Source organism: Kwoniella pini, chromosome 3 (assembly GCF_000512605.2).
Source record: "Kwoniella pini CBS 10737 chromosome 3, complete sequence".
In the NCBI taxonomy this organism is placed as follows: domain Eukaryota; kingdom Fungi; phylum Basidiomycota; class Tremellomycetes; order Tremellales; family Cryptococcaceae; genus Kwoniella; species Kwoniella pini.
In genome coordinates, this window is record NC_091718.1 from 779,353 (window position 1) to 807,327 (window position 27,975).

At 40.3% G+C, this 27,975-nt stretch overlaps 11 protein-coding genes and 1 non-coding gene across 12 annotated transcripts; 8 read left to right on the top strand and 4 right to left on the bottom strand.

The window, feature by feature from the left end:
* Positions 1–596: 596 nt before the first annotated feature.
* I206_102492 (uncharacterized protein) lies at positions 597–3,520 on the top strand (the record flags this gene model as incomplete). The annotated part of the gene is made up of 5 exons (XM_019154603.1): positions 597–1,267; positions 1,466–1,599; positions 1,661–2,534; positions 2,587–2,980; positions 3,050–3,520. The coding sequence occupies 5 exons, from the start codon at positions 597–599 to the stop codon at positions 3,518–3,520; spliced, it is 2,544 nt and encodes an 847-aa protein (XP_019012006.1).
* A 780-nt stretch (positions 3,521–4,300) lies between these two features.
* Positions 4,301–5,386, top strand: I206_102493 (uncharacterized protein; the record flags this gene model as incomplete). The annotated part of the gene is made up of 1 exon (XM_019154604.1): positions 4,301–5,386. The coding sequence occupies one exon, from the start codon at positions 4,301–4,303 to the stop codon at positions 5,384–5,386; it is 1,086 nt and encodes a 361-aa protein (XP_019012007.1).
* An 882-nt stretch (positions 5,387–6,268) lies between these two features.
* I206_102494 (uncharacterized protein) lies at positions 6,269–7,366 on the bottom strand (the record flags this gene model as incomplete). The annotated part of the gene is made up of 2 exons (XM_019154605.1): positions 6,269–6,506; positions 6,573–7,366. The coding sequence occupies 2 exons, from the start codon at positions 7,364–7,366 to the stop codon at positions 6,269–6,271; spliced, it is 1,032 nt and encodes a 343-aa protein (XP_019012008.1).
* A 470-nt stretch (positions 7,367–7,836) lies between these two features.
* I206_102495 (uncharacterized protein) lies at positions 7,837–8,737 on the bottom strand (the record flags this gene model as incomplete). Its single annotated transcript, XM_019154606.1, has 2 exons — positions 7,837–8,515; positions 8,664–8,737. The coding sequence occupies 2 exons, from the start codon at positions 8,735–8,737 to the stop codon at positions 7,837–7,839; spliced, it is 753 nt and encodes a 250-aa protein (XP_019012009.1).
* A 525-nt stretch (positions 8,738–9,262) lies between these two features.
* I206_102496 (uncharacterized protein) lies at positions 9,263–11,911 on the top strand (the record flags this gene model as incomplete). The annotated part of the gene is made up of 9 exons (XM_019154607.1): positions 9,263–9,538; positions 9,599–9,652; positions 9,708–9,738; positions 9,802–10,064; positions 10,125–10,583; positions 10,648–10,795; positions 10,868–11,100; positions 11,178–11,315; positions 11,375–11,911. The coding sequence occupies 9 exons, from the start codon at positions 9,263–9,265 to the stop codon at positions 11,909–11,911; spliced, it is 2,139 nt and encodes a 712-aa protein (XP_019012010.1).
* Positions 11,912–12,446: 535 nt separating this feature from the next.
* On the bottom strand, positions 12,447–14,350 carry I206_102497 (uncharacterized protein; the record flags this gene model as incomplete). The annotated part of the gene is made up of 8 exons (XM_019154608.1): positions 12,447–12,670; positions 12,750–12,773; positions 12,864–13,024; positions 13,098–13,289; positions 13,350–13,428; positions 13,497–13,897; positions 14,125–14,195; positions 14,264–14,350. The coding sequence occupies 8 exons, from the start codon at positions 14,348–14,350 to the stop codon at positions 12,447–12,449; spliced, it is 1,239 nt and encodes a 412-aa protein (XP_019012011.1).
* Positions 14,351–15,104: 754 nt separating this feature from the next.
* Positions 15,105–16,434, top strand: I206_102498 (uncharacterized protein; the record flags this gene model as incomplete). Its single annotated transcript, XM_070202569.1, has 4 exons — positions 15,105–15,847; positions 15,931–16,036; positions 16,103–16,158; positions 16,236–16,434. The coding sequence occupies 4 exons, from the start codon at positions 15,105–15,107 to the stop codon at positions 16,432–16,434; spliced, it is 1,104 nt and encodes a 367-aa protein (XP_070058670.1).
* Positions 16,435–16,617: 183 nt separating this feature from the next.
* Positions 16,618–16,706, top strand: I206_102499. Its single transcript has one exon. It is a non-coding gene; the product is annotated as a tRNA-Pro (tRNA).
* Positions 16,707–17,069: 363 nt separating this feature from the next.
* I206_102500 (uncharacterized protein) lies at positions 17,070–19,412 on the top strand (the record flags this gene model as incomplete). The annotated part of the gene is made up of 6 exons (XM_070202570.1): positions 17,070–17,110; positions 17,190–17,258; positions 17,337–17,423; positions 17,500–17,584; positions 17,642–18,865; positions 18,957–19,412. 6 exons carry the CDS (start codon positions 17,070–17,072, stop codon positions 19,410–19,412), a joined length of 1,962 nt encoding a protein of 653 aa, XP_070058671.1.
* Positions 19,413–19,715: 303 nt separating this feature from the next.
* On the bottom strand, positions 19,716–21,677 carry I206_102501 (uncharacterized protein; the record flags this gene model as incomplete). Its single annotated transcript, XM_019154611.1, has 4 exons — positions 19,716–19,871; positions 19,940–20,264; positions 20,372–21,174; positions 21,273–21,677. 4 exons carry the CDS (start codon positions 21,675–21,677, stop codon positions 19,716–19,718), a joined length of 1,689 nt encoding a protein of 562 aa, XP_019012014.1.
* Positions 21,678–22,219: 542 nt separating this feature from the next.
* On the top strand, positions 22,220–23,481 carry I206_102502 (uncharacterized protein; the record flags this gene model as incomplete). Its single annotated transcript, XM_019154612.1, has 6 exons — positions 22,220–22,327; positions 22,393–22,422; positions 22,494–22,688; positions 22,765–22,981; positions 23,175–23,319; positions 23,427–23,481. The coding sequence occupies 6 exons, from the start codon at positions 22,220–22,222 to the stop codon at positions 23,479–23,481; spliced, it is 750 nt and encodes a 249-aa protein (XP_019012015.1).
* A 372-nt stretch (positions 23,482–23,853) lies between these two features.
* Positions 23,854–27,919, top strand: I206_102503 (uncharacterized protein; the record flags this gene model as incomplete). The annotated part of the gene is made up of 12 exons (XM_070202571.1): positions 23,854–24,085; positions 24,191–25,302; positions 25,359–25,417; positions 25,477–25,620; positions 25,690–25,972; positions 26,057–26,422; positions 26,510–26,597; positions 26,665–26,786; positions 26,855–26,941; positions 26,996–27,118; positions 27,192–27,283; positions 27,349–27,919. The coding sequence occupies 12 exons, from the start codon at positions 23,854–23,856 to the stop codon at positions 27,917–27,919; spliced, it is 3,279 nt and encodes a 1,092-aa protein (XP_070058672.1).
* Positions 27,920–27,975: the final 56 nt, after the last annotated feature.

Sequence of the window (27,975 nt, forward strand, 5' to 3'; positions counted from 1 at the left end):
TTTAACCGATCATTCGTGGGCTCGGTGTATAACCCGAAGAATAAAGCATTTGATTGTGTTTGATTCAATAGTAAATATACGGTACACGCACAATCGAGAATACACAATATCACACATTATACAACAATACACAATAAGACATACACTACCGTCATTGATTTCGATTTTGCCACCCCCTGACCATTATGCATTACGTTACACCCAACTCCGAAACGTCTATTGTTCTCTTTTGACACACACGAAAACACACCTTATTGTTCTCTATATTTCATGTGATTACACACTCCTGTTATTAGTTCAATCCAATCGCTCTGGTCTATCAAGGTTCATCGCATTAAAAAGGCATCTGATCAGAAGCGGCAATCTGTTGATCTTCTCTTTCGCTCTTCTTCCTACCGAATATATCTGCAAACTCACGAAACTCTTTCCCCTAACAGCTGTCCCATACACAAGCAAAGTGCTTAGTGATAAAGCTACCTGTCCTCAATATACGCAAATATTCAGTTTGGATTATGGAGTAAATTGAGCTTACACACCGATCGACTGGATTTGTACCTACACGCCTTCACCTCACTCCATAGTTTATCCCTTTCAATATGCCTCCTTATAGAAATACAAGATCAAAATCAAGATCCCCGTCCGATGCTCACTCTCATTCTCACTATCACTCCAACTCCCACTCTCTTTCTCATCCTTCCCTTCGTTCATCTACAGGTAAAGAAAGAAATCAAAGTCATCCTTTGTTTGCTTCAAGGCAGCCTTCCACTCAATCTCATAGCCTCAAGATAGATGATATACCTTTGATATCACACAGATTAAATATCCCCATAACAAGCAATACAGCGCTTCGACCCTCATCATCCCTTGTACCACTTGATTATTCAGACTCGACTCCAACGACATCTTCTTCACCTGCTTCATCATATACGAACGAACAAATTACTCTTGTACGCTCAGAAAAGCCAATCTCGGACGAGAAGGAAATCCGATTTTCTAGCTCTTTGTCGTATGGTACGACTTATAGCTGGACACAACAGCCTCTTACTGTACCTCGCCTTACGATCGGTCAGCACATAAGAGATACATCTTACATCCTATCCGAACCGAAAAGAAACCTTTCCCTTCCACTTGACCCGCCATCGAATTCATTTCGAATATCGGCCCCCAAAATGGTATTTCAATCACATGTAAATTACCTATCTTCAAAGGTGCAAGTTCACTTTGAGAATGAAGGGATCATGGATATGCTTGGAGGACCAAATACTGAGTAAGTGAGAATTGACACACGAACAGTCTACTCAGCATGATTGCGTTGCCACCCGGTATCATGGCTTGTCCGGCTTCGGCCGATACAATACGAGCTGACTGTGTTGATGTAAATGTCCATCAAAGGATATGATGAGATATGTGTGGTTTTGATGGGAACTAAAGAAAGCTGACTTATTACTTTTATATACACACATAGGACTAGCTATTCTCTTCCCGGACACATCATCATTTCTGTACCCGCTTTGCCCGCTTCTTTGGAAGGTAGACTTCGAGAGGTAAAGGATTTGAAGCTTGTTATGGAGGGTAAATCGGAGTTTTGGGACGACCATGGTCAGTGAGCTTGACATCGTTCTGGACCTCTTCTGAGCTGACTACATCTTTTTCGTTACAGGCCGATATTCACCTATGCGACTATACACTACCACCCTTATTCTGGCAACTCCTTCAAGTCCACTCCTTCTCCCTTCGCATGATCCCTCTCGACCTCACGCCCAAAACATACAGCTTGCTGTAGTATTTGATATGCGACTTCCTGGATGGTTGCCTCCCTCCCACGACACAGACCTGACGACGATATCTTACGGTCTTATCGCCCAGTCCACTGTAGGTTGGACCGATTCAGCCACTACCATATACGCCGCTCCAAGTATCGCTTGTTCGTCTTCCTCTATATTGCTCAATGGCACCGATATATCAACAAAATACATCCAGCCCATGCGACCGATTGTTGTCAAGCCAAGAGCTAGCAAATCATTCGATTCCATATTCGGTAATCATTCCTTACTCGCTAAGTCCACCGAGAAGTCTCAGTCGACATGGTCTCCCTTCATTGTTCAGAGGCACAGACTACCTTGTGCTATCGGTACTTCGATACAAGACCCCACGGACCGAGTCTTTATACTCACGCCAGGGATAGACAGTATGAGTCCTATAGAATGTGTAACTACCACGGCTGATTGGGTGGACATCAATGGCGATGAGAAGAGTTTGAAGATTAACCTAAAAGTCCGGGCCAGGAGGAGGCCTGTCGACCTTCAGCCCATGGACGTCGACTCATCAAGCGAGAATGCTACCGATTCAACCTCACCCTTATCGCAACCAGCATCAACTTCAGCTACCGAGCCTGATATGTCTTTTTACGAGGTAGGTACAGGAAATCTAGATTCTGTACCAATGATGCGGCATGGCGCAAGGTCCCCAAAGAACGAGATTCCCACTCATATTCTCGAGCTGGGAATGGAAGTGGAGGAAACCGAAAGATATTCGTAAGTAAAGTTACGCCTCCCAACACATTGTATATTGACTAGGGTTGTGCAGATCAACACCATCGCAATCGTTTATCACTTCATTTCCCCTACCGGAGGAACAGCCCTCTCGGAACTCGTCTCAGCATCAGTTGATTTCACCTCGTAGTAACTACGCGGACGGTGGATTTTTGGGGTACGATGATCGACCTTTCAAAGGTATCAAAACCACAAAATGCCTCTTAACTGATGATGGGAGTCAGCGAAACTTTCTGTTTGATGATGAAGGCCTACTTTTGGGTTACTCAAGGTGGAGAATTATCAAAATTGTACTTCCTATGCCTAGACTCGGCGCGAAGGAAAGTTTGAGTATGAGACCTCAATCTGATCTAGACGGACCTTTCCTACGAGTCAGACATGATTTGAAGATTAGAGTACTCTGCAAGACAGCAGATTCGGAGCATCCTGTGAGTATATGCCTCAATAAATTCTTGCCCGAGCTGAGGAATTCGCTGATATTCGTTGACAAAAAATAGCAAAATATTCTCCTTTCTACACCTATCAGATTCGGCTCATGCCCATCAACCATGCCATCAGCACAGCGAAAAACCCCGCCTCTCCCAACATACCTCCAACTTTTCCATGGAAATGGTGACCAAAGATGTGATCCTCTTCCGATCTACGACAGATTCGATGAGCCATTGACATGCATTCGACCTGTACCCACTTCACCAGCACCATCATACGCATCGCTATATCCCTCAAATGCTACACACTCCTTACGATCTTCATCCCCATCGAGCTACTCCGAATCCTCATCTTCGTCTAGTCTTGGAAGAGGAGAAAGGAGTATATCGCCTTCTCCTTCGTCTATTGACACACCTATGGATATTGATAATCATAATATAGATTCCGATGATGGGTCAACGCGAGATAACCAGCTCACGCCGATGACTGCTACGAAAGTAGCTGAGACGATTCCGACGACTATCACGACGATAGCTTAGATATACGAAACATCTTGTGTAGGGTTATATATTTCTTTTCGTGCAGGTACTATAGTTGATCATGCTGTGCATATTCCACCGGTCTTCAGTTTTGTATCTTCTGTCACGATAACTTTTTCTTGGTTAATCACATCATGCATCACAAATCCATTTCACGCCTTGCTGTAGAGTCATATTATGCCAGAAGATATCATTAATCTGTAACCAACAACGTTTGAAAAGGTACTGTCAAGTGGATCTGTTTTTGTTTTTTGGACAGAGTCGACTGCCACTCTCACGGCGGAATCGCCCACGACTTATTGCACATCTGCAAGCGCTCGTATAGCTCTAAACCAGTATCTCAAACAACTATTCTGAACCGGAATCATCATTATTGAGCTGACAATGTATCCTGGATATGAGTCTATCAGCTCCGATACAAAGGACCGAAATCTGATCGGAGGCTATTTCGGATTAAGGTCTGACACTTTGACCTCGTCTAAAGGGGATTTCTACTAACGAAAGGAGGTGTCTTACTTCGGATTGATTTGATCCTGCGGAAGGTTGCTTGATCGCTTCTACTGATTGATTAATTGGTTTCATAAATTTTCTAAGTCGCCATCAAGGGGAAAGCAAGCTAGCTATCATGTTTTGCAACGTTGGAGCAGTACATTTAAAAAGTAACAGCGTTAATGCACTCTCATGGGTCCTACGTCCATCAACTTCGGTTTTATCTTGACGTCCATACTAATTTCTAGAGAGCTATTCAATCCCCCAGAGAACAATATATAGCTTTTCATGATGTTACGGACCCATGCCCTCAGCAACCCTTCACAACAAGACGTTTTTCACACCGGTCCACCACCTCTCCGCCCTTCTACTCCTCCCCCACCGGAGCCTTCGTTAGGGCCACCTCCTTCACGAATTCAGCAGCCGATCCAGATTACAAGAGGTATCACATCAAAGGACTATTACGATGATGCAGAAGATATGTTAAGATCATCATTCTCCAATCCGCTCGATTATACATCAGATCGTTTAGAATTTTTTCCCCCCATTCGTGTACCAGATGCACTCACGATAGCAGACGCATACGCCAATCTACCTATCGGACCATACGGTGGGATCAGGGCTCGGGCCGTTGAAGCTGAACGATTCCCCTATTTGACTGTCAGCCTCGATCAGGAATCTGATTTCGATCCTCAAGTGGACTTGCGATTCAAGAAAGGGGTTCGTATAGATAAAACTCATTGGCCTCACCTTTACGGCGCGTTCAGAAATTACGAAAATGCGTTAGCAGATTCTCGATTCCTCATCCGCAGCGACTCTGAAACCAATCAGCAAGGGATTTTGGCCATGCTCGAGGGAGATATCATCAATTTCTTGTTTTCAACAAAGAACGATCAACCTATTTTCTTCGATTATTTACCAAGATGGCTCAGAAACATGTATTGGATACATGAGCACAAGAGCAACTTCATGAGTAGAGACAGCCTGGTGAACTTAGTCGGATCCGCAGCTCGATCCCGGAAAGGAATTCTAGAAGCAGCTGGGATCCCATTTGCCAACGATCCCATATACAACAGATTTACCGCGTCCGATAGTCGAGCTGGACGGGGGACTAAGCAAGTCACGCTACCGTTCGCTGGCTCAATTGCGGATCATGTGATTGGAGAGTTGTGTAACGCAGAAGATGGAAATGCCATCAAGGGGATAGCGATTATTTACGTCGAAGAAAAGAGACTCAATCCTGGTACACTTCGGGATCTAATTTACTATCTTGCTCATTATAATTCGGCAACAGCTTCTCTTGGTCATACCCGTGGGAATGAGGAAAACATACCGCTCAGTGAGACCTTCTTCCCTCAAGAAGCGGGGAAAATATGAATGCTAACGTCCTGCATAGATGCGAGTGTCTCGAATGGTGTCTGGGTGGGGTCGCCGCAGCTGGGAGCTTGGTACGCGAAGCTCTTCTTTCAAGTGAGTCCTATACATCGTGACTCAGTAGTTCTCAGCTCATCAGACACTGTGGCTCAAGGTACAGGCAGAAGGTCTTGCCCAAAATTGCGACTTCTTCGCGATTACCGATCGGTATCACACCGTCTTTGGTCGGCGAGATCCTGGTGGACAGTTGAAGATCCTTCACTTTTTTTGTCACGTGAGACAGTATTTGGAGAGGCACAATTCACCGTTGGAGATATTCTGGAGAACAGAGTACAAAGTACCTGGTTTGGCTAAACCCATTTCTCCACTTCGGAAGAGGAGCCAAATCTACGGCACTCTAATAATTGATGAAATCAGTCGGAAAATGTGTAGCAACATGTCCTACCTGGAGATGTTTGTGAGGATCGCTCGATACGCTGCAGAACATAGAAGAGGCATATGTGCATGAATATAGTTCACAGGAATCATAGCTTTTCATTGTAGAACGATAAGGGCAATTCCGACTTGATATATATTTGAATTATGTTGTATGAAAGCAAGAAATTTATACAAGTTGAAAGCAGTATCGCTGATGATGTTAAGGAAATAAGAGCTTTGTGCGGTATGAGCACAGCTCTTAGCCAAGCTCGAGGACTGCAACGTTCTTACGTATCGTTAGGAGTGATCGTGTTTAATAAAACAATGTAGATCATCCTCTCTCAAAATCTCAACGAAGCTTTCGGGGTCAGGCAACTGTTTCCAATAGTCTGGAAATTCCTTCCATCTGATGAAATGTTTTGTATAATTGATATCAGCTTTGAGAATAGGGTTCATTAAGATTTGAACTTACCTGACCACTTCTTCCAGCTGATAATGACCACAATTGATCCTAACATAATAAGCTTCCCATACAAGCAAAAAAACGTCCGAATCGATTTTTAAGTCTACTGGCAAGGCATATCGGAAGCCAACAATTCGAATGCTGTTCAGCGATTTGTCGTATAACAATCGACTTGAGTTGAGGTCTCTCTGTAAGAGAGATCCTTGCAGATGAAGCGTTTTATAGGCGTCATAAATCTTGGTTCTGAATACTCAAGTCAATTCAGCAACTCAATCGTCAGAAACAAAGCTAGCAGAAATGAGTACTCACTCCCATTCTTTGTTTGCTTCAAAGTATCCTGGTCCGAGAGATTCTCCAGCATATTCCATAATCATAGCCAAATAGAGAGATTCATGAAGCGGTCCAGTATACTCAGATTCCCATAGACCATAGTATCTAGGAACGATTGTCCCTTGAAGATCTTTCAGCGTTCGCATGTAATTATCGTCTTCTTTTAGGGCATGATTAATGACGTCAAAGGGATCAACGAAATTATCATAATTTGGATCCATACCTGGAGGTTCCGCTGCATAAACAATTTTGAGAACTACTTTTCCATAGATTGGATGTTGAGCTATCCAAAAATCCCACAAAGATCCGGAAGCAAGGTATTCTTCCAGAACGAGCGGCACGAATTGGGATTCGAGTGATGTGGTGTACTGGGCGGGAGATCTAGCATTAGAAGGAGGCGGGTCGCCCTCGCTTCGAAGGGGTGGCGAATGTTCCGTAAGCTTGATGTCTTCGAGTAAAGGTGACAGGGAATGACTTGGACCTCGAAGTTGAGATTGATTGAATTGTGTAGTCAGTAAACGCTCTTGCAATTTTGAAGGTGTCACCGATGTAGAGTCTATTTGACTTGTATCAATAGGATCCAGGGGCGTAATGGGCAGAGTCGAGGGCATAGAGGTTTTGTCGGATTGCGCGAGAGTGGGCGGCGATGAGATGGTCGACACCGATGCTGGTCGAAAGGCCGAGTCGGGATGCAGGGTGAACTTGGTCCCAGTCCGGATGCGCTGTCGTCCTCTTCGTTCTTGACCTGGTCGGTACTGTAGTTCGAATGCCATGGTATGGACCTCTAATTATTGACTGGTATATTTGATCTGAATAAAAGAGCAAAAAGAATAAATGATGTGGTTTGTAAAATTTCGCACGCAGGGTTGAAAAGGAGCTTGGGGCGTTGAACTCATTCTTAATCGTACACACGTATATATACACAAAGCTACATGTAACATGACTCTACTCCTAGATTTCGGCTATTGAATATACGGTCGATTGGTGGCGAAACACCTGACACCTGGGTCGCCAGCATAGTAGTACAGATTAAGCATAGATTGCCTATACTCTATCCTTAAGTTTAGCATCAGGGTCACAGTGAGAACAATCTCGGACGTATATACATGATACATGCTATATGTTACGTGTACGATTTGACCCCGGTTGAACAGATGATTAATACTTCTTGTTGAATTTTCCTAACGTCCTTCTTAAAACTTAGGAACCTGATCGAAACAAAGAGATTGTCAGCTTATAAGTCCTAAGCTAGGTAAATCATCGAAAGCTGTAGAATTGAACTTACCCTCAAAGTCTTACTGACCATCATTGCTCCCCACACGGCAAAGACTATAGCGACAAGATGAACTTCACCCCAACCTCCTTTATCTCCCCATAATAACCTTCTACCAAATGGTACGTCCGAAGTACCTCTAAGAGCACCTACGTACCAATCATTCTTGACCCAGAAAGCCATCATGGAAGTTAAGAATAGACTCGAAGGAATAGGTAAACCTTCAAAGTATTTTGATTTACCAGAAGCGTCAGAAGGGATTAAAGCGACTGTAGCATTAAATCTTGCTAATCTTGCTAATCCACATGAGACAAATAATAAAAGAGCCAAAGTATCTAAAGGAGTTCTGAGACCTAGGGTGAAAGCTAAAGTTGCAGGAGCAACACCAAAAGAAACTAAATCTGCCAAAGAATCCATTTCTTGTCCTAACATTGAACCACCTCCCATCCACCTTGCTACTTTACCATCTAATGCGTCAAAACCGAATCCCAAAATTGGAAGAAGATGAGCGAAGTATAAAGTTGATATTGCCTCAGCTGGGGGAGTTTTGACGTTGGAAGATAGGACAAGGTATCGAGCTGATGATAAGATTGAAAGTGTTCCGCAGACTCCGTTCATGATTGTTATCAAGTCTGCGAGACGAAATTGACTGAGATCAAATGCCCAAGTTAGCTCTCACAATCTCACATAATTCACTGTAGAACTGTTCTGATAGCGTTATTGAGAGGGAGAGACCCTTCTCGGTAGCCTTATAACAGAATACTATGGCATAGCCCTTCAAATCAAACTGTACTCACCGGACAAGGGAGAAATGACCATCATCATTCTTGTATTGCTGTAAAGCTTTTTTCTTTTCTTCGGTCATAGACATGGCGGATATATTTGATTTGAATTGGTTCGGATTGAAGCGCTAAGATATGTGTGGGACTTGTATGATAGAGATAGCTGAAGAATGATATTTGGGGATGTCTTGGAATTGATGAGCTTTGACACGAGTAGTGACGGAATTGGTTTCCTTCCGTTCTACACGTTTGATGACATTCCTGAAAAATCGGATTTGATTCCGGGATAAATAACCAAATAAACCGTCATTAGTGATGTCACTAATCTATCCTTAAATGAGTGGGCTATTTAAAAAGTCTTATTGTTGCACGCGACGGTCGCGAGTGTTTTTTGTCAATTGTTTCGAGTTTGATTCCGCTCGCGTCTTGCAATTGAATCAACAACAACAACAAAAACAAAAACCCAACAATTAATATAAATAATGTTCGTATTAGGATAGACTATATGAATACAGTTTCCTTCATTGCGATATCTTCAATACGTTCAACATTGCAATCGCAAAAGAAACAACATACACAGTATTCAGCTATAATCACGACCGGATGTCACCACAATGTCAGCATACCTAGATGAACAGACACCTCACTTACGCTCACTACATGATCAACTATCTTTGCCAGCTGAAGTTTTACAAGCAGACTTGGCGCGTATAGATGCTGCAATTAAGGGAGTCATAACGTCCATTATCAGAGAAAGGGAAGCTCAGGTGGATACACTGAAAGATGAGATTGCACAGGATAAGAGGGATATAGCGAGTTTAGCGAGAGCTGTTGGAGATAAAGGGAGGGATATGGTCGCGATTAGTAGAAGGGAAAGCTTTGATAACGACGTGAGTCTCCTCAGGCAATGCCGCAACTTTAAACAAACTGATGGATTGCTGCTTGTACAGACTTTGCCGAAACAGCTAGAGCGATTGACATGTCAAATGGATCAGCTGAAGACAGTGAGTAATTTTGCTGTTGTGTATAATGTTGAATGAAGGTTGACAGTAATCTCAGATATATGAAGAGCGTCTGAATCATATACAAAGTAAGCTCGCTGATGAATGTGCCATACCGGACGAACTGATTGACTGACTCTGAAATGGTACAGAACAACAATCAACTCTTGATCAACTGGCAGCTCTTCTCGGCGCACCATTTCAACCTTCAAAACCACTTCAACCTGTCGCCTCGTCGTCGAAGCAACCATCAACATCTACTAGTGCACCTCCTCCTGAGTCGAAGAAGCGCCCGTCGACACACACACTGGCACAGCAGATAGCTGGAGGCAAAGCACCTTCAACCTGGTACGATGTGGGAGAAAGTATAAGTGAAGAGTTGGACGAAGCGGTCTCAAAAGCTTTGCAGGAGCGGGTAAGCTTTTAAGCCTTCATGGAAACTTCATGAGAACCAGCTAACTCAACACCATTGAAGGACCTACGCCGCAAGAACCTCTGCCAAACACTATTCAACCTCATATGGCTACACTCCGAGCTCGCTTTACCGCCCGTTCCTACCTCATCACCACACCACTTCCCTGCCGAACTTTTGCCTTCACATGAAGAGGAAGAAACCCTCGGAGCGTATAGCTCGTATGAAAAAATACTAAATCGAGTTATAGCCTCAAATTCTCTGCCTCCAGGTGAATGTGAAGATTGGGCAGAAGTCGAAGATTTAGAAGGAATGGAAAATGTTGAACCGGAAATAGGTTTGATAGAGTGGTCGGAGGAATTGACGGAATTATGGAACGCTAAAAAAGAAGAGCATGAAGCTAGGATACAGGAACTGTATAACCTTGTGGAGCCGTTATGGAGTAGATTGGAGATTGATCAAGATACAATGGATTTGTTTGTTGATATGAACAGGGGTAGTGGAGAATCAGTCATAAAAGCTGTAAGTTTATTCATTTCTGGTATTGTAAGGGGAACTCGAACGCTGAGGAGAAATGTGGCCTTAGTACGAAGCAGAGTATGAAAGGCTGCTAGAACTGCGGAGGTCCAGCTTATCGTCTTTCATTGAGAATACAAGAAAAGAGATAGATGCATTGCAAACGGAACTGATGTTAAGTGAAGATGAGCGAGCAGAATTTGGGGCGTTCATAGATGGTGAGCACAACTTCATTAGACAAGATCATTTGCATGATGCGTCATTAGAGCTGAATGAGGATCCGCTCCCAGACGACTATACTGAGGAACTGCTACATCTGCATGAGCAGGAAATTGAGAGGCTGCGCGAAGAGGTAGAATCAAAGTCAGCGTTGCTACCGAGAGTGCGCGAATGGCATGCTCTTGTGCGTGATGAAGAAGAACTGGAAAGAAGCGCGAGTGATCCAAATCGATTCAAGATGAGAGGTGGAGCAATGTTGAAAGAGGAGAAAATGAGGAAGAGGGTAATGATGTTAAAGCCTAAGGTGAGCTTGTTTGGCGCTTAAACGATGGATTCGTGTATGTGCAAGACGTTGAAGCTAACGCTTTCTGGCTGAACCAGATCGAAAATGAACTACTGTCGATGCTGCCCCAGTGGGAGGAGACGAATGGCAGACCGTTTTTGGTATCTGGTGAACGGGTCATCTCCAAGATTGAGGAGGAAAAGGAAGCCAAAGAGGCTGCCAAAGAAGCTAAGAAGGTATGTTGGAATAAGAATCATCGTCTCGGGGCGGTTCTCACTGATATATCACATCGCAGAGAGCCAAACAAGGTTTAGCGCCTGCCAAGATATTGCCTTCACGTCATACACCCGCACCAACCAATCGCTCAGGTCTAACAAAAAGAGCCGCACCTACTCCGACTCCAGCAACTCAACAAAATAAAAGAGCTCGCACGGCACCAAACACCGGAATGTCAACTGCTTCAAGCGCATACGGTAATGGATACGGATCTTCAATTAAACCGGGATATAAAAGTATACGGTCAGTGTCAGCCTCAGTTAGTACCACGCATAGTGCTCGTGGAGGGGGTACGGTTTCCCCAACACCTTTTATGGGAGGCAATAGACGAATCATGTCACATTCTTCTTCTATATATTCCAATTCCAAAATACCATCTTTGACCAATGGTGGTGGAGGAGGAGGAGGAGCCAAAGGTAATTTGATGATGGGTCTGAGTAAAGATCAAGGACGAAAACCTCGCATGAGCTTCAAACCTCGTCCTTCAATATACCCAACAATGACGGGCCAGGAGGCTGGTTGGGGTTTGATAGAAGAGGATGAAGATGTGTTCTAGCTTTGAAAGATACGAGATCTGATCGTCATCCACGATCGCCTTAAGGGGAGAAAACACTTTTTACAGCTGGCAATACCAAGCGATATATGATATTCCGACAATCATCCGTTTTTAGCCAATCATACGGAACGAGGTATATTTATATTCTCTGAAGGCGGAATTGGAATTGTGCCAAAGTCATCAATCGAGTAATGTGCTTAAATATTCACGGCAAAGAAGTCGAAGTCTCTTGTATTATATATATAGACTTTGTATACAAATATTGTACGGAACACTCACCAGACATGGTCATAATGAGTCCATGGGTCTCATTGAATATCTATATGACATCTGATATATGCATATATCTATTAATCTATACCTTGAAAAGAGCTTGCACGAATCATCGCGATACAATAAGAAAAAGCAAAGGCGATCTATGAGGGAGGAAAGAAGTATATAAATAACAACTAAGAACGAATACCGAAGAAACAAAAATACTGATTTGTCATGAAAGTAAAAGTAAGGCGATGAAATCCCAAAACATGAAGATATTTTAAGGCTCTTCATCATTCGATGTATCCACCGTTCTATCCACAACTACTCTTTCAATATTTAAATTTTCTTCATATCCTTGCCAACCTAACATACCGAATCCTACAAATACTAAACCTGCACCAAATAAAGAAGTAATTGTAATTGCACCAGATGAAGAAGAAGGTATAAATAAGGATCCAATTAAAGCTAAAGGAATCGTAAGAGATAAACCAATTGTTACAACTAATTAAAATAATAATTCAGTATTGAGAATTTGTGTATTTTTTTTCAAATTTCGATCAAAATGATTAAAAATACTTACGCATTGGAGTAGTTTTTAACATTGCTATTTGAATCATAATTAAAATAGTATTTCAGTTTTGAATTTAATCAAATGTTATTTAACAAAAAAGGAAGAAAAGAAAATTTAGCTTACCTAATACGTAAAGATAATCGCTTGAAAGAGTTATACAGAAATTGATCAAACAAATTATAATTGCTTCTTTAGTTGGAGGTAATTCAAATATTTCCCATCCTGTATAATGTAAAATTGGAAAAATTGGTATAAGAGCTATAGTATTGAATAAACCAGCAAATCTATCAGTCAAAGGTAATTTCAAATTTGAATCAGCTATCAATATAAACGTTGATTTAAGGATAATTGACTTACCCTAACATCAATTGCATATCTGCTCTTTCTTCATCTACTACTCTAACTTTTAACAATATTACGTATACTGAATAAAACGCAGCTGATAATAAAGCTAAAAAGTCACCAAAAATTGGATGACTTGGTAAAGTTGATTCGGATTCTTCGACAAGAGATGAGTCAGATTGTGTAACAAGTAAAACACCTATGAAACTATGAAATAAAATTCTTTGTAAGCCATTACATTATTCCTATTCAATAATGGCAACTCACCTTGCTAAAACCGCAAATACTTTCGTCCTAGTGAAAGTTTCAACTCCACATAATTTACCTAAAGCTAAAGTGAAGAAACCTGTTAAAAATTCAAGATCAGTATTTTCCACTCTTCTGATAGTATGATATATAGTAGATTATACGTACCACTCGTACTACTCAAAATAGTTACACTAGCAACACTTGTCCATGCCAAACTAGCATTAACAGCCCAATTCGCAATGAACCATACTACAGACCACCAAGCAGCTATTTCAGCCGTTTCCCTTATTGTTAACTTGGGTAAAATCTGTGCCGTATTTTCTAAAGACGTATTTAAATCATACATTCGATCTTGTTCTGTATTCTGGTCTAGAGTTAACCGAGCAGCACGAGGTGAAGATGTGATTGATCTTGCACGTGAAGAAGAACGCTGTCTTTCTGTAGGTAAAGGAAGATAACGATTTGAAGGAGAATGATGATGATTCCGTTCGTTACGTGTACGAAAGCGACGCCATAAGGTAGGAATAAGATAGATTGTGAATGATGCTGTGTTGAAATATGTTATTCTGCCATGCTGGTCAGCTGCATTCCCTCCCTCAGTAGCAAGATAAGTGGTATAGCTTAGATAGGTGTTGAGTTAAAGTGAAAAGACGGAAGCAAGGCAAACGGGAACGAAGGGAACATTGAAGGAAAGACAAGTAACACTCTAGATCAGAGCAGCATGGGTAGTGGGAGCGAGAGTTGAACTCAAATCTAGCCTGTACAAATTTTGAGTAGGCAAAATGAGACTTACAAGAATGGTTTATTATAACTATTATCACCGGTTTCTAATCCAGCCGTTATAAAATTCGAAGCTGTCCAAAGCTATATAAAGCGTTGTACGGAGTCAGATCCTCATCAACAGTGTAGGAGAATATATACATGTAACTCACAATTACGACACTTAGTAACAAGCTCAATCCCAAAAGATATCTGGAAACATTTGACTCTCTAAGTGCATTGCCTGATGTCCCCGGCATCTTCGTTATAAGGGTTGTCGTCTCCATCGACGCTATGTACCCAGTTAAAAGGCCCAACTTTAGGAAGGCAGTTTTCACTCTCACTGTCGTTCTTGTGTTATCACAGAATCAACTTGATCTGATCAATCTGAGCTTATCAATCTCATCTGGATAGTGTTTGTTGACGAGTGAATTCGCCTTTCGTGTGTTCGGTCAGAAGTCGAGTTTGGGGTCTCCACAATTATTGATATGCGAGTGGCAGTAGTTTTGACTTCAGTCAAACTCGACTCAACAAGTCTATGGGATCTATGCTGTCGAATCTCAAGTCTAGAGCCTTAGCTTCACCGAATTGAATATCTGCAAGGTTTCAGGACCTGAGGTGATTGCTTTCATTGAGGGGGAACTCGGTCTTATTTCAGCAAAACCTCATTAACCCTCTGATATCTGAGACATGAGCCATGTGCAGTATACATAGCAGCATGACGTAAATACGTCGCAGGTGACCAGATACTGTCCGTACATTCGATGTATCGGCATGCTGCCTTACAAAAGATCCTTCCCATTCGAGCCTGGCTTGGATTGTCTTTACCGCCCATCATAGAGCCTACCTATAAAGTACTCGTCAGCTATGTCCTTCGTGATCAAGTTCGCCCATGGTGTCGATACAGATCGACAAAATCAGCTAAAAGCCTGATTGCGCTTCTCAACACACCCCAAATCTAAATATGTATCATCCAAGCCATCCGCGACTTCAACTTCAACGCCATCACCCTTGATGACATCAGCCCCATTTGGTTTGATGACCAATGTCGAAACCCCTTACCCCTCATCACCACCATCACAATCACCTCATGTTCCTACACAGGCGGAGTTTGACCTCGTGCAACGTCTGGCGCAGGTCAAAATCGGTCCCAGCAGCTATTACTCCATTCCATTTCCATCGGGACGTCAACCTCACTCTCAATTGGACATTCCACACGTACTCGCTTCTGAAGAAGCAAATAGAGCGGAGTCAGGATTGCCTAACGCTCAGTTGTCGGAGCCTAGTCCAAGCACTACAACCTACACCAGTTTACTAGCCATGTCCGAGCAATCCCGCGACCTGACAGAATCAACAATCTCCACTCAATTCCACCAACCCGCCAAATCTACGCCAGAATCCAGTCAAGATATCACGTTAAACATCACTGCTTACATCGACACCGGCTACATTTGGGATTTCTGGCTTGCTGAACATCCTATATTTGGTATGGTGGTCCTAAAGGTCGTTAACAGATCGGACTATCCTTGTCAGATTCCGAGGTTAGATCCTTTCGTTCATCCTAAAAATCTCATCAACGAAGCATTGAAAGAGGAGAAATTTTACGTTACACACCTCAAACATCTACAAGGTTCAGTGGTTCCAAAATATTACGGGCTATACACTTCGGGAAACACAGATAGCTATCTTGCTATAATCTTGGAGTATGCGGGTGTAGCTATAGGACAAGGTTATACTGAGATAGGTCGAGAATGGACGTAAGTCCTTTTTTTCCGATTAATTTCTCAAACTCGACCAGCTTTGACAAAGAAACGAATAAGAAAGCTTACATAATTCGAAGAGAGAAAATCTACGAAGCCTATAAACAACTTCACCTTCAAGGTGTGACTCAGTTCGACATCGATGTGCGACACATCCTCATCGACAACGCAGACAACATTCGTCTTGTATGTTTTCGTCATGCTCGTAGCCACAATATAAAGATTCCTCGAGGCGTCTCTTGCATTATGCAGGAAGGTTCTTGTATTAGAGGTCGTTTCGGCGGAAGACGCGACATGAATCTTTTACAGTGAGTTGTTATATCATTTACGCTTAGCCGCAATTTTGAATATGCTGTCGCTGACAGTATTGTACTGCATCCATTAGATCTCAATTACCATCCGAATATTGGAGTGGTTTGAAGGACCCAGAAGCATACATCTCCGGTGTTAGACAGTACGAAGCTATGATAGGATGGGCTCCACCGCATATCAGAGCTCACAATGAGAAGCGAGGTGTAGTCTACGATGAGAATGGCTTTGAGGTGAAACGTAATGGAATTCCGGAGAAGCGTCGAAATATGTAAATAATCATATTGTAATTATGCGAAATTTAGGTCTATGAATTCATATATTGCCAATCACAACGTAGGCCTTTCGATGACGGAGTACCTGGAGGAGCGATACGACCACGTAACTTAGGCAAAACACAAAAGGGAGAATAACGATTCATTATATACAATATGTCTTTCACACCAATCTTCATAGCCGCTTCGTTGGTGCAGTGGTAGCATGCCTCATTTGGGTTGTCTTGTGCAATATTTTGAGGTGGTCCTCGGTTCAAACCCGGGACGAGGCCTATGTTTTTGCAATTGTTGGTTTGATCATCAATGACAGAAATGCCCTTGTCTTTTTTCGTAACTGAACAAAGAACTTGCACCTTAATACATGACAAGTGTAAGAGGATATGAAAGGCTCAGTGCATACTCGAAGAGGACCCTAGCTAGTCAATCTATGCGAGTGATATTGTGAGTAGAGCAATATCTGGACGCGGAACAATATTAAATCACGAGTGGGACTCCGCAATGTTTACATCAACAAGCGATCAGGAAGGACATTTGCTCGGTAGTGGTGAAATCTTCCGTATATCCTTATTGTTATGCTACAGAGTAAATTGGTGGAGCTGATCATGCTCGAAGAAGGGTGCTGTTGATAGTTAAATATGGGTATTACCGGTCTGGTTAGCTGGGTTAAAAAATTTCAGTAAGTTTGAAGATAATAGCTTTCACGGAAGGATTACTCATGAATATGAAATGATTGACGATATTTACTCAATATTTAGCCCAGAAGTCATCGTTCATTTTCCTAATAGATGGGCATCAGCAAATTTCACGGGGAAGAAAGTAGCCATGTAAGTTGGATATATAAGCCTCTCATGCATAGTGATTCAACTTCAGAGTGAATTTGTACTAATTCTTATATGATTTAGCGATGCGACACTTATGACAAATCGATATCATTTCGCTTCGAGGGATGGACCCTTTAAAGGAAAAGGAGAGATAATTGGTTGGTACAAGTGAGTTCATATTGATTTGTATCTAGTGAAGTATCGCCGTTGCGTCGAGCAAGACCTGATCTTGGATGTGTACTAGCTTGATTACTGAAATGAGAGCATTTGGGGTTCAACCAATCGCAATATGGGATGAAAGAGGAACAAGAGAATGGAAAGCTCCAGAGGTGTGTCATTAAAACGGTTCTCGTTTGACTTCATTGAAAAGCTGACCACAACCAAAGGCATTGAAACGATTAACTACTCGTGCTAATCATTTGGCTCGAAAAAATCATGAAAATGAACGTTTAATCAGATTAGAATCCCTTCGAGAAGTATTCAAGGAATTTCAAATTATGTCTAAAGAAGAAAAAGATATAATAAGAGCACATTGGGAAACTACAAGATTCATGTTTATGCGACCTGAAGAAAGTGAGAATGAGAATGAATTGAAATTACAAGAACATCATTTAAAGAATAAAATAGAATTTTCAAATCCTTTACCTACTCCTCCTCCAACTCCTAAAAGGAGCGATCATGACGTTCCTCTTGAAACAGTGCGATCGGGATTAGACAAGTCAACAAATATCGAGACAGCAGGGTTACCACTTACACCTCCACCTACTCCACCTTTACCATCTGGCATTGCCGAACCTAGTAAAGCAGCTCAATTAAATTCAACACTCTCAGAAGCGGATAGTGAAGTGATAGATAGGGTAGTAGGTATGATAGATAGTTTAGCTCCACTCATTCAAGAATATAGAGACTCTCAAAGAGGTACAACCAAAAAAGAAGATGAAATTCATTTGACTCTTGGAATGGAAGGTGGTATAGTTGAAATGGAAGAGGAAATACGTGAATGGATACCTAATAAAAAAACTACCTCAAACGCGGAAGGTCAAGATAGATCAAAAGAAGAAAAAGATAAAGATCGAGAAGAAAAGTTAGAAGAATTAGATTATGCTTTAGAAGAATTACTTCCTCTAAATCAAATTAGCGAGACTCCTAGACAAATGGCATTATCTAGAGAAGAAGGGAAAATAATTTCGGATATACTGAGTACACCACCATTACCACCTTTTAAATCGTCTCAAGGTATTCAATCACAATCTCAACCAGAGAACGAAGATCAAATGAGAGCATACCCTACACTGACATCTAAACCTCAATCCGAGATTGCAACCGCCACTTCAGAAGAGCCATCCGAAGTGTATGAAGAAGATCCTATTGAAAGATTGGACAATTTAATCAAATTCGAATTACCAATGGTTAAAAGCATATATGAAAGAGCATTAGATATACCCTCTGCAGCGGATCATGAAGATTGTAAAGAATTTTTAAAAGTTATGGGTGTACCTGTATTAGAAGCTAAAATACCATACGAAGCAGAAGGATTGGCTTCTGCTTTAGCTAAAAATGGTTTGGTAGATTATGTAGCTACTGAAGATAGTGATGTTTTAGCTTATGAAGTGAGTGAGATTCTGTAATCTCTTAATTATATCGTAAGATATTTATCTAAGTTTGTTTTAATTTACTGATAAATTATTCAAATTCAATTAGGGACCACTTTTAAAAAATATTTCACCAATAACATCAACACTTTCATTAATTTCAGGATCAAAATTAAGAGAAAAATTAAATTTAACACCTTCAGAATATCTTGATTTTTTAATTTTATTAGGAACAGATGCATCACCTAGAATTCCAACAATTGGACCTATAAATGCATTAAAATTAATTAAATTATATAAATCAATTGAAAATATTTTAAATAATCAACCTAATTTAATTAAAAAATTAAAAAATTCTTATCCTTCAATTAGTAAAGAAAATTTTTTAAAATTAATTTATAATGCTAGAAAAGTTTTTAAAGAATTACCTTTAATTGAAAATTTTAAATTAGAATTAGAATTAGGATTAAAACAAGAACAAAAAGAATGGAATGAAGAATTAATTGAAAATTATCTTAAAGATAAACATGGAATTAGTTTTATTCCAAAAAAATATGAATTATGAATAAATGAATTCATCGAAAAGATTTTTAGAATTAATAAAGTTATTGCATTTATATAAGAGAATTTTATAAAATTTAATTATTGTTGTACATCCAATAGTATTGTATTGTAAATATCAATTGTACTTAAAAATAATATCACACTTTACATAACGTATTCACTATTCTAACATGCAATTTTCATGCAACTGAACATTCATGTTTCATGTTATGGCGGAACATGACAGAATACATTTATGTCTCATAATATCCATCCATACGTTTCATCTTCTCTCTCACTAGTTATAAGAAGTTCAACTAAGCATCTAATCAATGATTTTATTATATAATACCGAAGCGTTATGTCCAGCTACCATAGTTTCTTCACATTTAACTTTCCTCTTTATTAATTTCCCATTAAGATCATAGGCATTTGCTTTTCTAACATGTAATTGTAGTCTTGAATGAGGCATAGGCGATTGCTAAATTTCAAAATTTTCTTATCAGATTAACGATAAATAATAAAGTAAAAAATTAATTTTTGACTTACAGTACCACTACTTAAATTTTCTTCTTCTTTTGGAGTTCCACTTAAAGCTTCAATAACATTGATTTTACCACCTATAGGAGGTAAATGTTGAGGTATAGCAGTTGAAGATCTTTTTCCATTTCCAATTTGATAATCTACATTTGCACCCCAAGCCATAACATCTTTACCATATCTTCCTTCTTTAACTCCTTTTTCATCTGCCAATGTTACTGTATCTAAAGTTGCATATACGTGAGTATTTAAAGAAGGTGATATTGATAAATTATGGATTCCAATAGGTAAAAAGGTTTTAGCTTTTTCAGAATATTCTTGAAGACCACTTATACTGAAATATCAAACCCAACAAAGTCAGCTCATGATTAAGTTTTGTTGTGTTGATTATAAACAGATTCAATCATATGTATTGAATTCAAAGAGAAAAGCGGGACTTACGTTTTCACTCTAACTGGCATTCCTGTAGCAGAAGTATACATTCCAGTTCCTAATGCTCCACTTATACCACTTCCACATCCTAAAACATCAACAAAAGTACCTTGTCTTCCTGGGAAAAATCTTTTAATAGTAAAAAAAGTAGTTAATCCACCAGATTTAATATCAATACATTCAATTTTTGTTCCACTAGGATAAGATTTTGCTAAAACAACTTCAACAGGTACAGGTATAATATCAACAGAAGAAGTTGAACCTAAACCAATTTGACCATTTTCATTTGCACCAAATCCTAAAATTAAACCATTTTTAGTTCTTACAAAACTTGTTCTTTCAGATGCAGAACATTGTACAATTGAAATATTTTTTAAACTTTGAATTTCAGTTAAAATTCCAGAATTATTATTATTAAATCTAATATCTTTATCTGATTCAAAAATTTCACCTAAAATAGTTTTTGGAATAATTGGTAATTCAAATTCTTGTTTTGTACCTAATTGTCTATGTGAATTTCCTTTTTCATTTAAAGGTAATGAAAATGTTCTTCCTTTATTTGTAATTGCTAATAAATGATTTTTACCTACACTAACATCTATCCATTTTTCACCCCATTTTAATCCACCTGAAGCTTGTAATTCAATAAAATCTACTCCTGGATCAGTTGAGAATAAATAAGACCACCATGTTTGTGTTAATTTATCTTGACGATCTAATTGAAGGGATTTAGACGTAGGAAGTACGTATAGTTGACCATGTTTTGACAAAGCGAAAAGTTTATGTGTACCCGGTGCGAGGGTTTTCAAACTCTGTAAAATAGGAAAACAAATTAGCACAAAGATCCAGTAGAAAGCGTGACAGTTGGGGGCTCTGATAAAAACACTATTTCATGAAATCCTCAACTCACCTTGCCCTTTAAAGACTTCCCAATCTCCCCGGAAGGATCATACCCTTTTCCCCACATCCATAAATCTCCACGAGCATCAACACATGCACCGTACTCGTCTGCCAGAACGACATCTCTCAAAGGGGTATTACCAAGTTGAGTTAATGGTAAAGGCTTTTTGACATTCGTTATTTGACCATCTGGAAATAATGTTAAATTTTTGTTACTTCCCCATCCATATGTTGCGAATGGTGCAGCTACGACTGAAGAACCTTTTTGTTTCTTAATTGATGAGAATGAATCAGGAGCCTCTGATAATAACGGTGAATATTGAGTATGGACTGTGTATAAGGTGAATGAAAGTGCTGAAGCTGTAAACAGGGGTAAAGATCGGGATGTCAAACGTCGAAATGTTGAGGTGGACATAGTTGGTCGAGAATCGAGAAAGTATGCGGAACAGAGTACAGTAGAATTTAGCCAGTTATTCGTAATATCACTTCCTGATCTGAAATGGCCTTCCAGGACGATCACAACTCAGAACTTATCTTGAGATTAGCAATACTACTATACCGAATAACTCTTTACATTTGGCCGATGTCGATGGTCATTCATTCTCAACTTTTGCCGTTATTTCAATCTGGTGCCCCGGTAAACTACCAATCAATTCAATCAATTCACATCTAATAAAAACAAAAGGGAACTTGAACGGCGATCACCGTTATGATCATGATTGAATTGGGATAAAATGAAATAAAGTGAAATTTGAATAATAGTTGATATAAAGCACCAATTATCGTTGGTCGATATCATTCACTTTGAGTGTAATCATCGACCATTTAAGTGCAAGTCAATTAATGGATGAATCAGATCAGATATCAACAAAATCATCGGATTAACTCATCATACATCGTCACACATAATACCACTCTCTTTCAATCTCTGTTCCTATAACCAGAGCAAAAACTACCATGTCATTCGCCCGTTCAGCCATCGCATCCACTCGAGCAGTCGTCTCTCGATCAAGTAGAAGGGGATTCACTTCTTCAAGTTCTCGCAGATCAGAGTCTTTGTTCGTGGTGCGTAAATGCATTTCTTCTGTACATACGTCGGGCTAATTTTGACTACATTTGATGTCAAACAGCACCGAGATACAGACTACAATAACCCAAACGTGAGCTATATCGGAAATTGAAGGTCGACTGTTGCTTAACATTGACATTATAAAAAATATATGATAAATAGATAAAATTCGAATTCAATCCCGAAAACCTCAAATTAGCTAAAGAGATTATATCGCGATACCCACCTCAATATAAAAAAGGAGCATGCATGCCATTATTGGATTTAGGTCAAAGACAAAATAAAGGATGGACAAGTATTAGTGTGATGAATGAGGTTGCTAGGCTATTGGACATGCCAAAGATGAGAGTATACGAGGTGAGTTTGATATATAGTGGAGCAACGAGTTACCATGTCCTGGTTCAGAGAACTAATTATCATCCTATTTGACCAGGTCGCAACTTTCTACACAATGTACAACCGAGAACCAGTAGCTCCTAACTTCGTACAACTCTGTACAACAACGCCATGTCAATTAGGTGGATGCGGATCAACTAAGATCTTAGAGACTATCGAATCACACTTGAAAATTCACCCTGGACAAACTACAAAAGATGGAAAATTCACTCTTATCGAAGTTGAATGTTTGGGTGCTTGCTCGAACGCTCCTAGTGAGTGTTCGTCCCTGTCAACCAATTTGATATGACAAAGGGGATTCCGTCGCGTTAGGCAGGGAGAAGAAAAGCACTGGCGTGTTTTACACGTCCTTTCTGATTCTCTTGTAGGAGGGTCCGGTTTATGATGGTTAACATATCAAAGCCTAGTTTTTGTGACGTTCGCTGACGCTAATGGCCTTGAACCCAGTGATGCAAATTGGCGATGAATTCTACGAAGATCTTACACCTGAGACGACCATTAAAATCCTTGATTCATTGGCAAAAGGTGAAAAACCAAAACCTGGTCCTCAATCAGGTAGGCAGACTTCCGAGAACTCTGCTGGATTAACTGCGTGAGTATTTACCTTCATGTCACGTCCCTAGTCTATAGAATACTGTATCTCCGTGCTGGAATGCTGGGAATAACTGTATACTGACGACTGATTGATATTCCTATCAGTCTTACAACTAAACCTTACGGTCCAGGAGAATTCTGCTTGCCCGAATTCCAATAGATAGATATTGATATTCCGCGTGCATTGTGGGCTACGGATAGGCCTAACATGCATTTTATACCATAATTTTGTATATTCGCACTTCTTCTTAGCCAGCCCATCACGGCCTCTATGCTTGCAGCTCATCTGGACATGCTAGTTTGAGAAGGAATATGAAGTTGAACTGCACGCGGTCATTGCGTGGACCGGTCTATCGATTCCTTTTAGCTGCGCGTCAGTGTCCGAATTGTTATTATCGCATCTATCATTTGTATACTACACTTGTATCAATATTCGATTTCTTACAACGTCGTCATATGCGACTCTATAATTGTGTCCTTCGGGACTGAGTAACAAAGACGTATACAATCTTATAAAAGCATAATTGGCATTATGTCACAACCTCCTACTTCAGCGCCAACACCGGTACCTTCTTCACCACCAGCACCATCGGAATCTTTCTTATCTGATTTGGACGGCACAGCACCTTCAATACTTGATACATCGTTCGGAGATCCTTCTTATGATCTGGGCAGATTTGACGGAGGAGCTTTAAATTTAGTCAGTTGGAAATTGGACGTTAATGCTAGAAATGAAGATGGAGTTGAGAAGAGGGGGTTTAACGGTATGTTGTCATATCTAAATTTCGAACAGATAGCAGTCACGATATACTTGTGGTTCATCAAAATAGTATGGTGGATATCAACTGATACTTATCATATGACCATAGCTATATCAACAGTATTGAATCATCCAACTAAAAAAGCTGACCCATTACGGTCAACTCGTAAACCTTTACCACCTTTACCTTTCACCCCTCCTGTAATACCCAAACCACCGCCTGCATCTCATTATGATGGGTATTTGCAGACCATTACTCCGTTATATGACAATTTTATCTCACTATCGCAGAAAGCCTCATCATCATCTTCTACCTCGGCTGGCCTAGACCGAATCAAATCGCCATCATCAAGTGAATTCACCTCTACAGATTTTCCATCCAGCTCTGTATTTACACCCAACGATCTACCTACTTTAGACAGTATACCGTCCATGTTCTTTGAGAAGGACTTCAATTTGTCTAATCCTGCTACATGGTCTGAAATCATATCGTCTCCTTCGGCGTCCTCTTCTGCAGTGGAAGCACCGAATGAAGGACTACAAGATACTTTATCAAGTCATTTGGACTTATTAGAAAGGCATTTAGTAGTTGAAATTTCTAAAAGAACAAATTCATTTTTTGGAGCTTTAACTAATTTACAAGAATTAAATACTGAATCTTCATCATGTTTAAATCGAATAGATGAATTAAAAGAATCATTAAAAGAAATTAATGAAAAACAATCTAAAAAAGGTTTGACATTAATAAGTAAACAAGATGATTTACATACATTGAAAATCACTCAAAAGAACCTTGATCATCTGAAAGAATTAGATGAATTATTAATAGTGTTAAAAAGACTTGTAGGTGAAGGAGATTGGTCAAATTCTTTAAGTTATCTTGAAGATATTATAAAATGGTATAATAGATATAGTATTACAGTTAAAACCGAATCAGAAGGATCTTCAAGCAATCTACCGTTATCTACACTTCCTGCATTAGCATCCTTGCCTGCGACTTTAGAGAATCATCTCAATACAATAGCAATTCAATTAGAATCTGCACTGTCTTCATTCTTGTCGACAACACTTGCCAATGAAACATCTGAATTCGATCATTCATCTTTCGCTTCGACCATTGAGCCGATATTAGTCGGCTTAGTACGTTGCGGAAAGTTAGAACTGGTAGAGGACGTTTGGCGAGATAATGTGATAGTCTGTATAAGGGAGGGATCAAGGAATGTAAGTATTTGTAATTGTTACTTAGATCGAGACTGCTTATTGATGAGAGATTGCAGCATCTGCCAATAGGACAAGAGGATGAGGATGGTACTGATAAACCGCCAGAAGCTAGAGGGTGCGTTGAAACTGAATCTTTACATGCTTAGGTATTATGCTAACAATCAATTCATCCAGCGCAAGTTTAGCACAATCCCTACAAGCCATGGATCATTCATCCTTCCTCCTATTGTCAACTCAAATGTACGCATCATTGACATCTCGCATCAAACTTGCTCAAAGCGTGGGTGAAAAAATTGATCGTATTTTGAAATCTATAACGTGAGTCTTCGTATCACTTTGGACAATCTAGACTATCGGCTTCATCAGCTGATATATACATCTTGATAGATCTGTTCCCAAATTATCTATATCTCCTTCACTTCTATCCACCCCAATTGCGGAATCCTCGTCCGAGACTCCTTTGCCAAACTTGCAAGAGGCAATAACGTCTGGATGCGAATTAGCTCATACTAGAGCGTCCAAAATCTTGGCTGTACGAGCAGAACAACATGCTTCTCTTGGCTTGGAGGAATTCGTCGAAATCTTTAGAGAGAATTGGGAGTTCATATTGGCTACTGAAAAGATTGCTGGAAAGATGATTGTTGGTTTGAGAGGAGTAACAACTTCTCAGGCAAGTCCTGTTTGCCTCTCCCCCTTCCACTGCACGATGTACGTGATGAACAAAGAGGCAAACTAACCGATGGACCATTACTAGGCTCGATCCTTCTTAGTATCTTACCATTCGGTTCGGCTCACAAAATCAGCTAAATTAGTAGAAGAAGAACAATGGACACAAATTGACGTTCCTTCAGATGTTCAACATGTAATCAACCTCTTGATTCAATCAGCAGTTTCAGATCCTCCGGAATGTACAATTCCTCCACCGGCAGCGAATGGAGAATCTTCAAACTCGGCAATAACGGTTGGAATGAAAAAGCAAGTTGATGTTGAGGATAAATCCTACTTTTTGGTAAAAGCTACCTCGGAGAGTTTAGTTTTACTAGGGGATTATCTGAAGATTGTCGTCAATCTAGAGTTGGTTGTCACGGATGTCATGTCCCGTATCATTGAATTCTTGAAGGTGAGTTGATACCCACGTATGAGGACAACATTGGAGAATCGTCAACTGGGAAAGTCGCTGATCCGTTGCATACAATACTGCTACCAGTCGTTCAATTCCAGGACTTGTCAGGTCGTCTTGGGTGCTGGTGCGATGAGATCAGCAGGATTGAAAAACATAACTGCAAAACATCTTGGTGAGTGTCTTGGTGGATTCTGTCACATAGCGTATTGGCTGATGGTAAGATTCAACAACATTAATAGCTCTTGCGTCTCAATCGCTATCAATAATAATTTCTCTGATACCTTATATCCGAGAATTTGTCAGACGACATCTGAGTCCGAAACAAGCTGTCATGTTGACCGAATTCGATAAGCTGAAACGGGTACGTTCAGCCTTATGTACTAATGACAATCCGATCCAAGTCATACTCATAAAATGATATTTTGGCAGGACTATCAAGAACACCAAAATGAGATACATGCTAAATTAGTAGCTATCATGTCTGATAGATTGGCTGTTCATGTGGGATCTTTGAGAGTAAGTTCGGTACACTGAAGTAGGGACTGAACGCTGATATGAAAAAACAAACAGGAAATCGATTGGGAAGCTACGCCTAACCGAGATGCACCTCGGCCGTATGCAGAGATGTTGGTCAAAGAAACTGCTACATTGCACAAGGTGCTCTCGAAATACCTCGCAGCGAGTACGGTGGATGTGAGTAGCATCGCCATCTTGTGTATCTTCTCGTTCAGGAGAACGGTCAGCTAAAGCAGTCTGTATATCCTAGAGCGTGATGTCAGAAGTTATAACAGCTATAGTTCATCGATTGAGCGAAGAATATTCAAAGATCGAATTCAAGTCTGAAGAAGCCAAGAAGAGGTGAGCTCTCATCTTCCGCACTCTGGCCTTGAGGACATACTGCTGATATTTTTATTTTGCGTTAGGATGTTACAAGATGTAGCTCTCTTAATTATCAAGTTGACACCATTGAGTGAATCAGGAAAAGAAGTAAACAAACTTGAAACTCTGGTTAAGGAAAAACCTACACCTCGTAAACCCATTGGACAGGCTATGAGTGGATTTTTAAGAAGGAATGGATCGCAAAAATCTGAATCTGGATCGCCTATAGTTGAGGATGAGATTGAAGTGGAGGAAAAGGAAGAGGATGAAGAGGAAGGTGACGGCTTAATTAAGGGTAAAGCTGCACGGGAAGATGAGGGCCAAGGGGGTGATAAGGTGGAAGAAGCGGCAAATGAGAAAGAAGAAGCGAAGATCGACAATGTCGAAAACATTAAACTTCCAGCTCTTAATCAGGATGAAATAACAGACAAAGTGGAAGAAGAGGAATCTACAAACCATGAGGTAGAAAAAGGATTACCTGCCGTGCAAAAGGATCCCATAAATTCTCAATCGGAAATACCAGATAAAGAATTACCTGTTCCTCCATCGAAGAGCACCGAAGATGTAAAATCACCAGAAAAGGATTCACCGCCCCCTCCTACGCCCCAGAAATAATGTATATAGATTAAGAAGGATATGTATCATATTGCATATGCATGATATCTTGCATG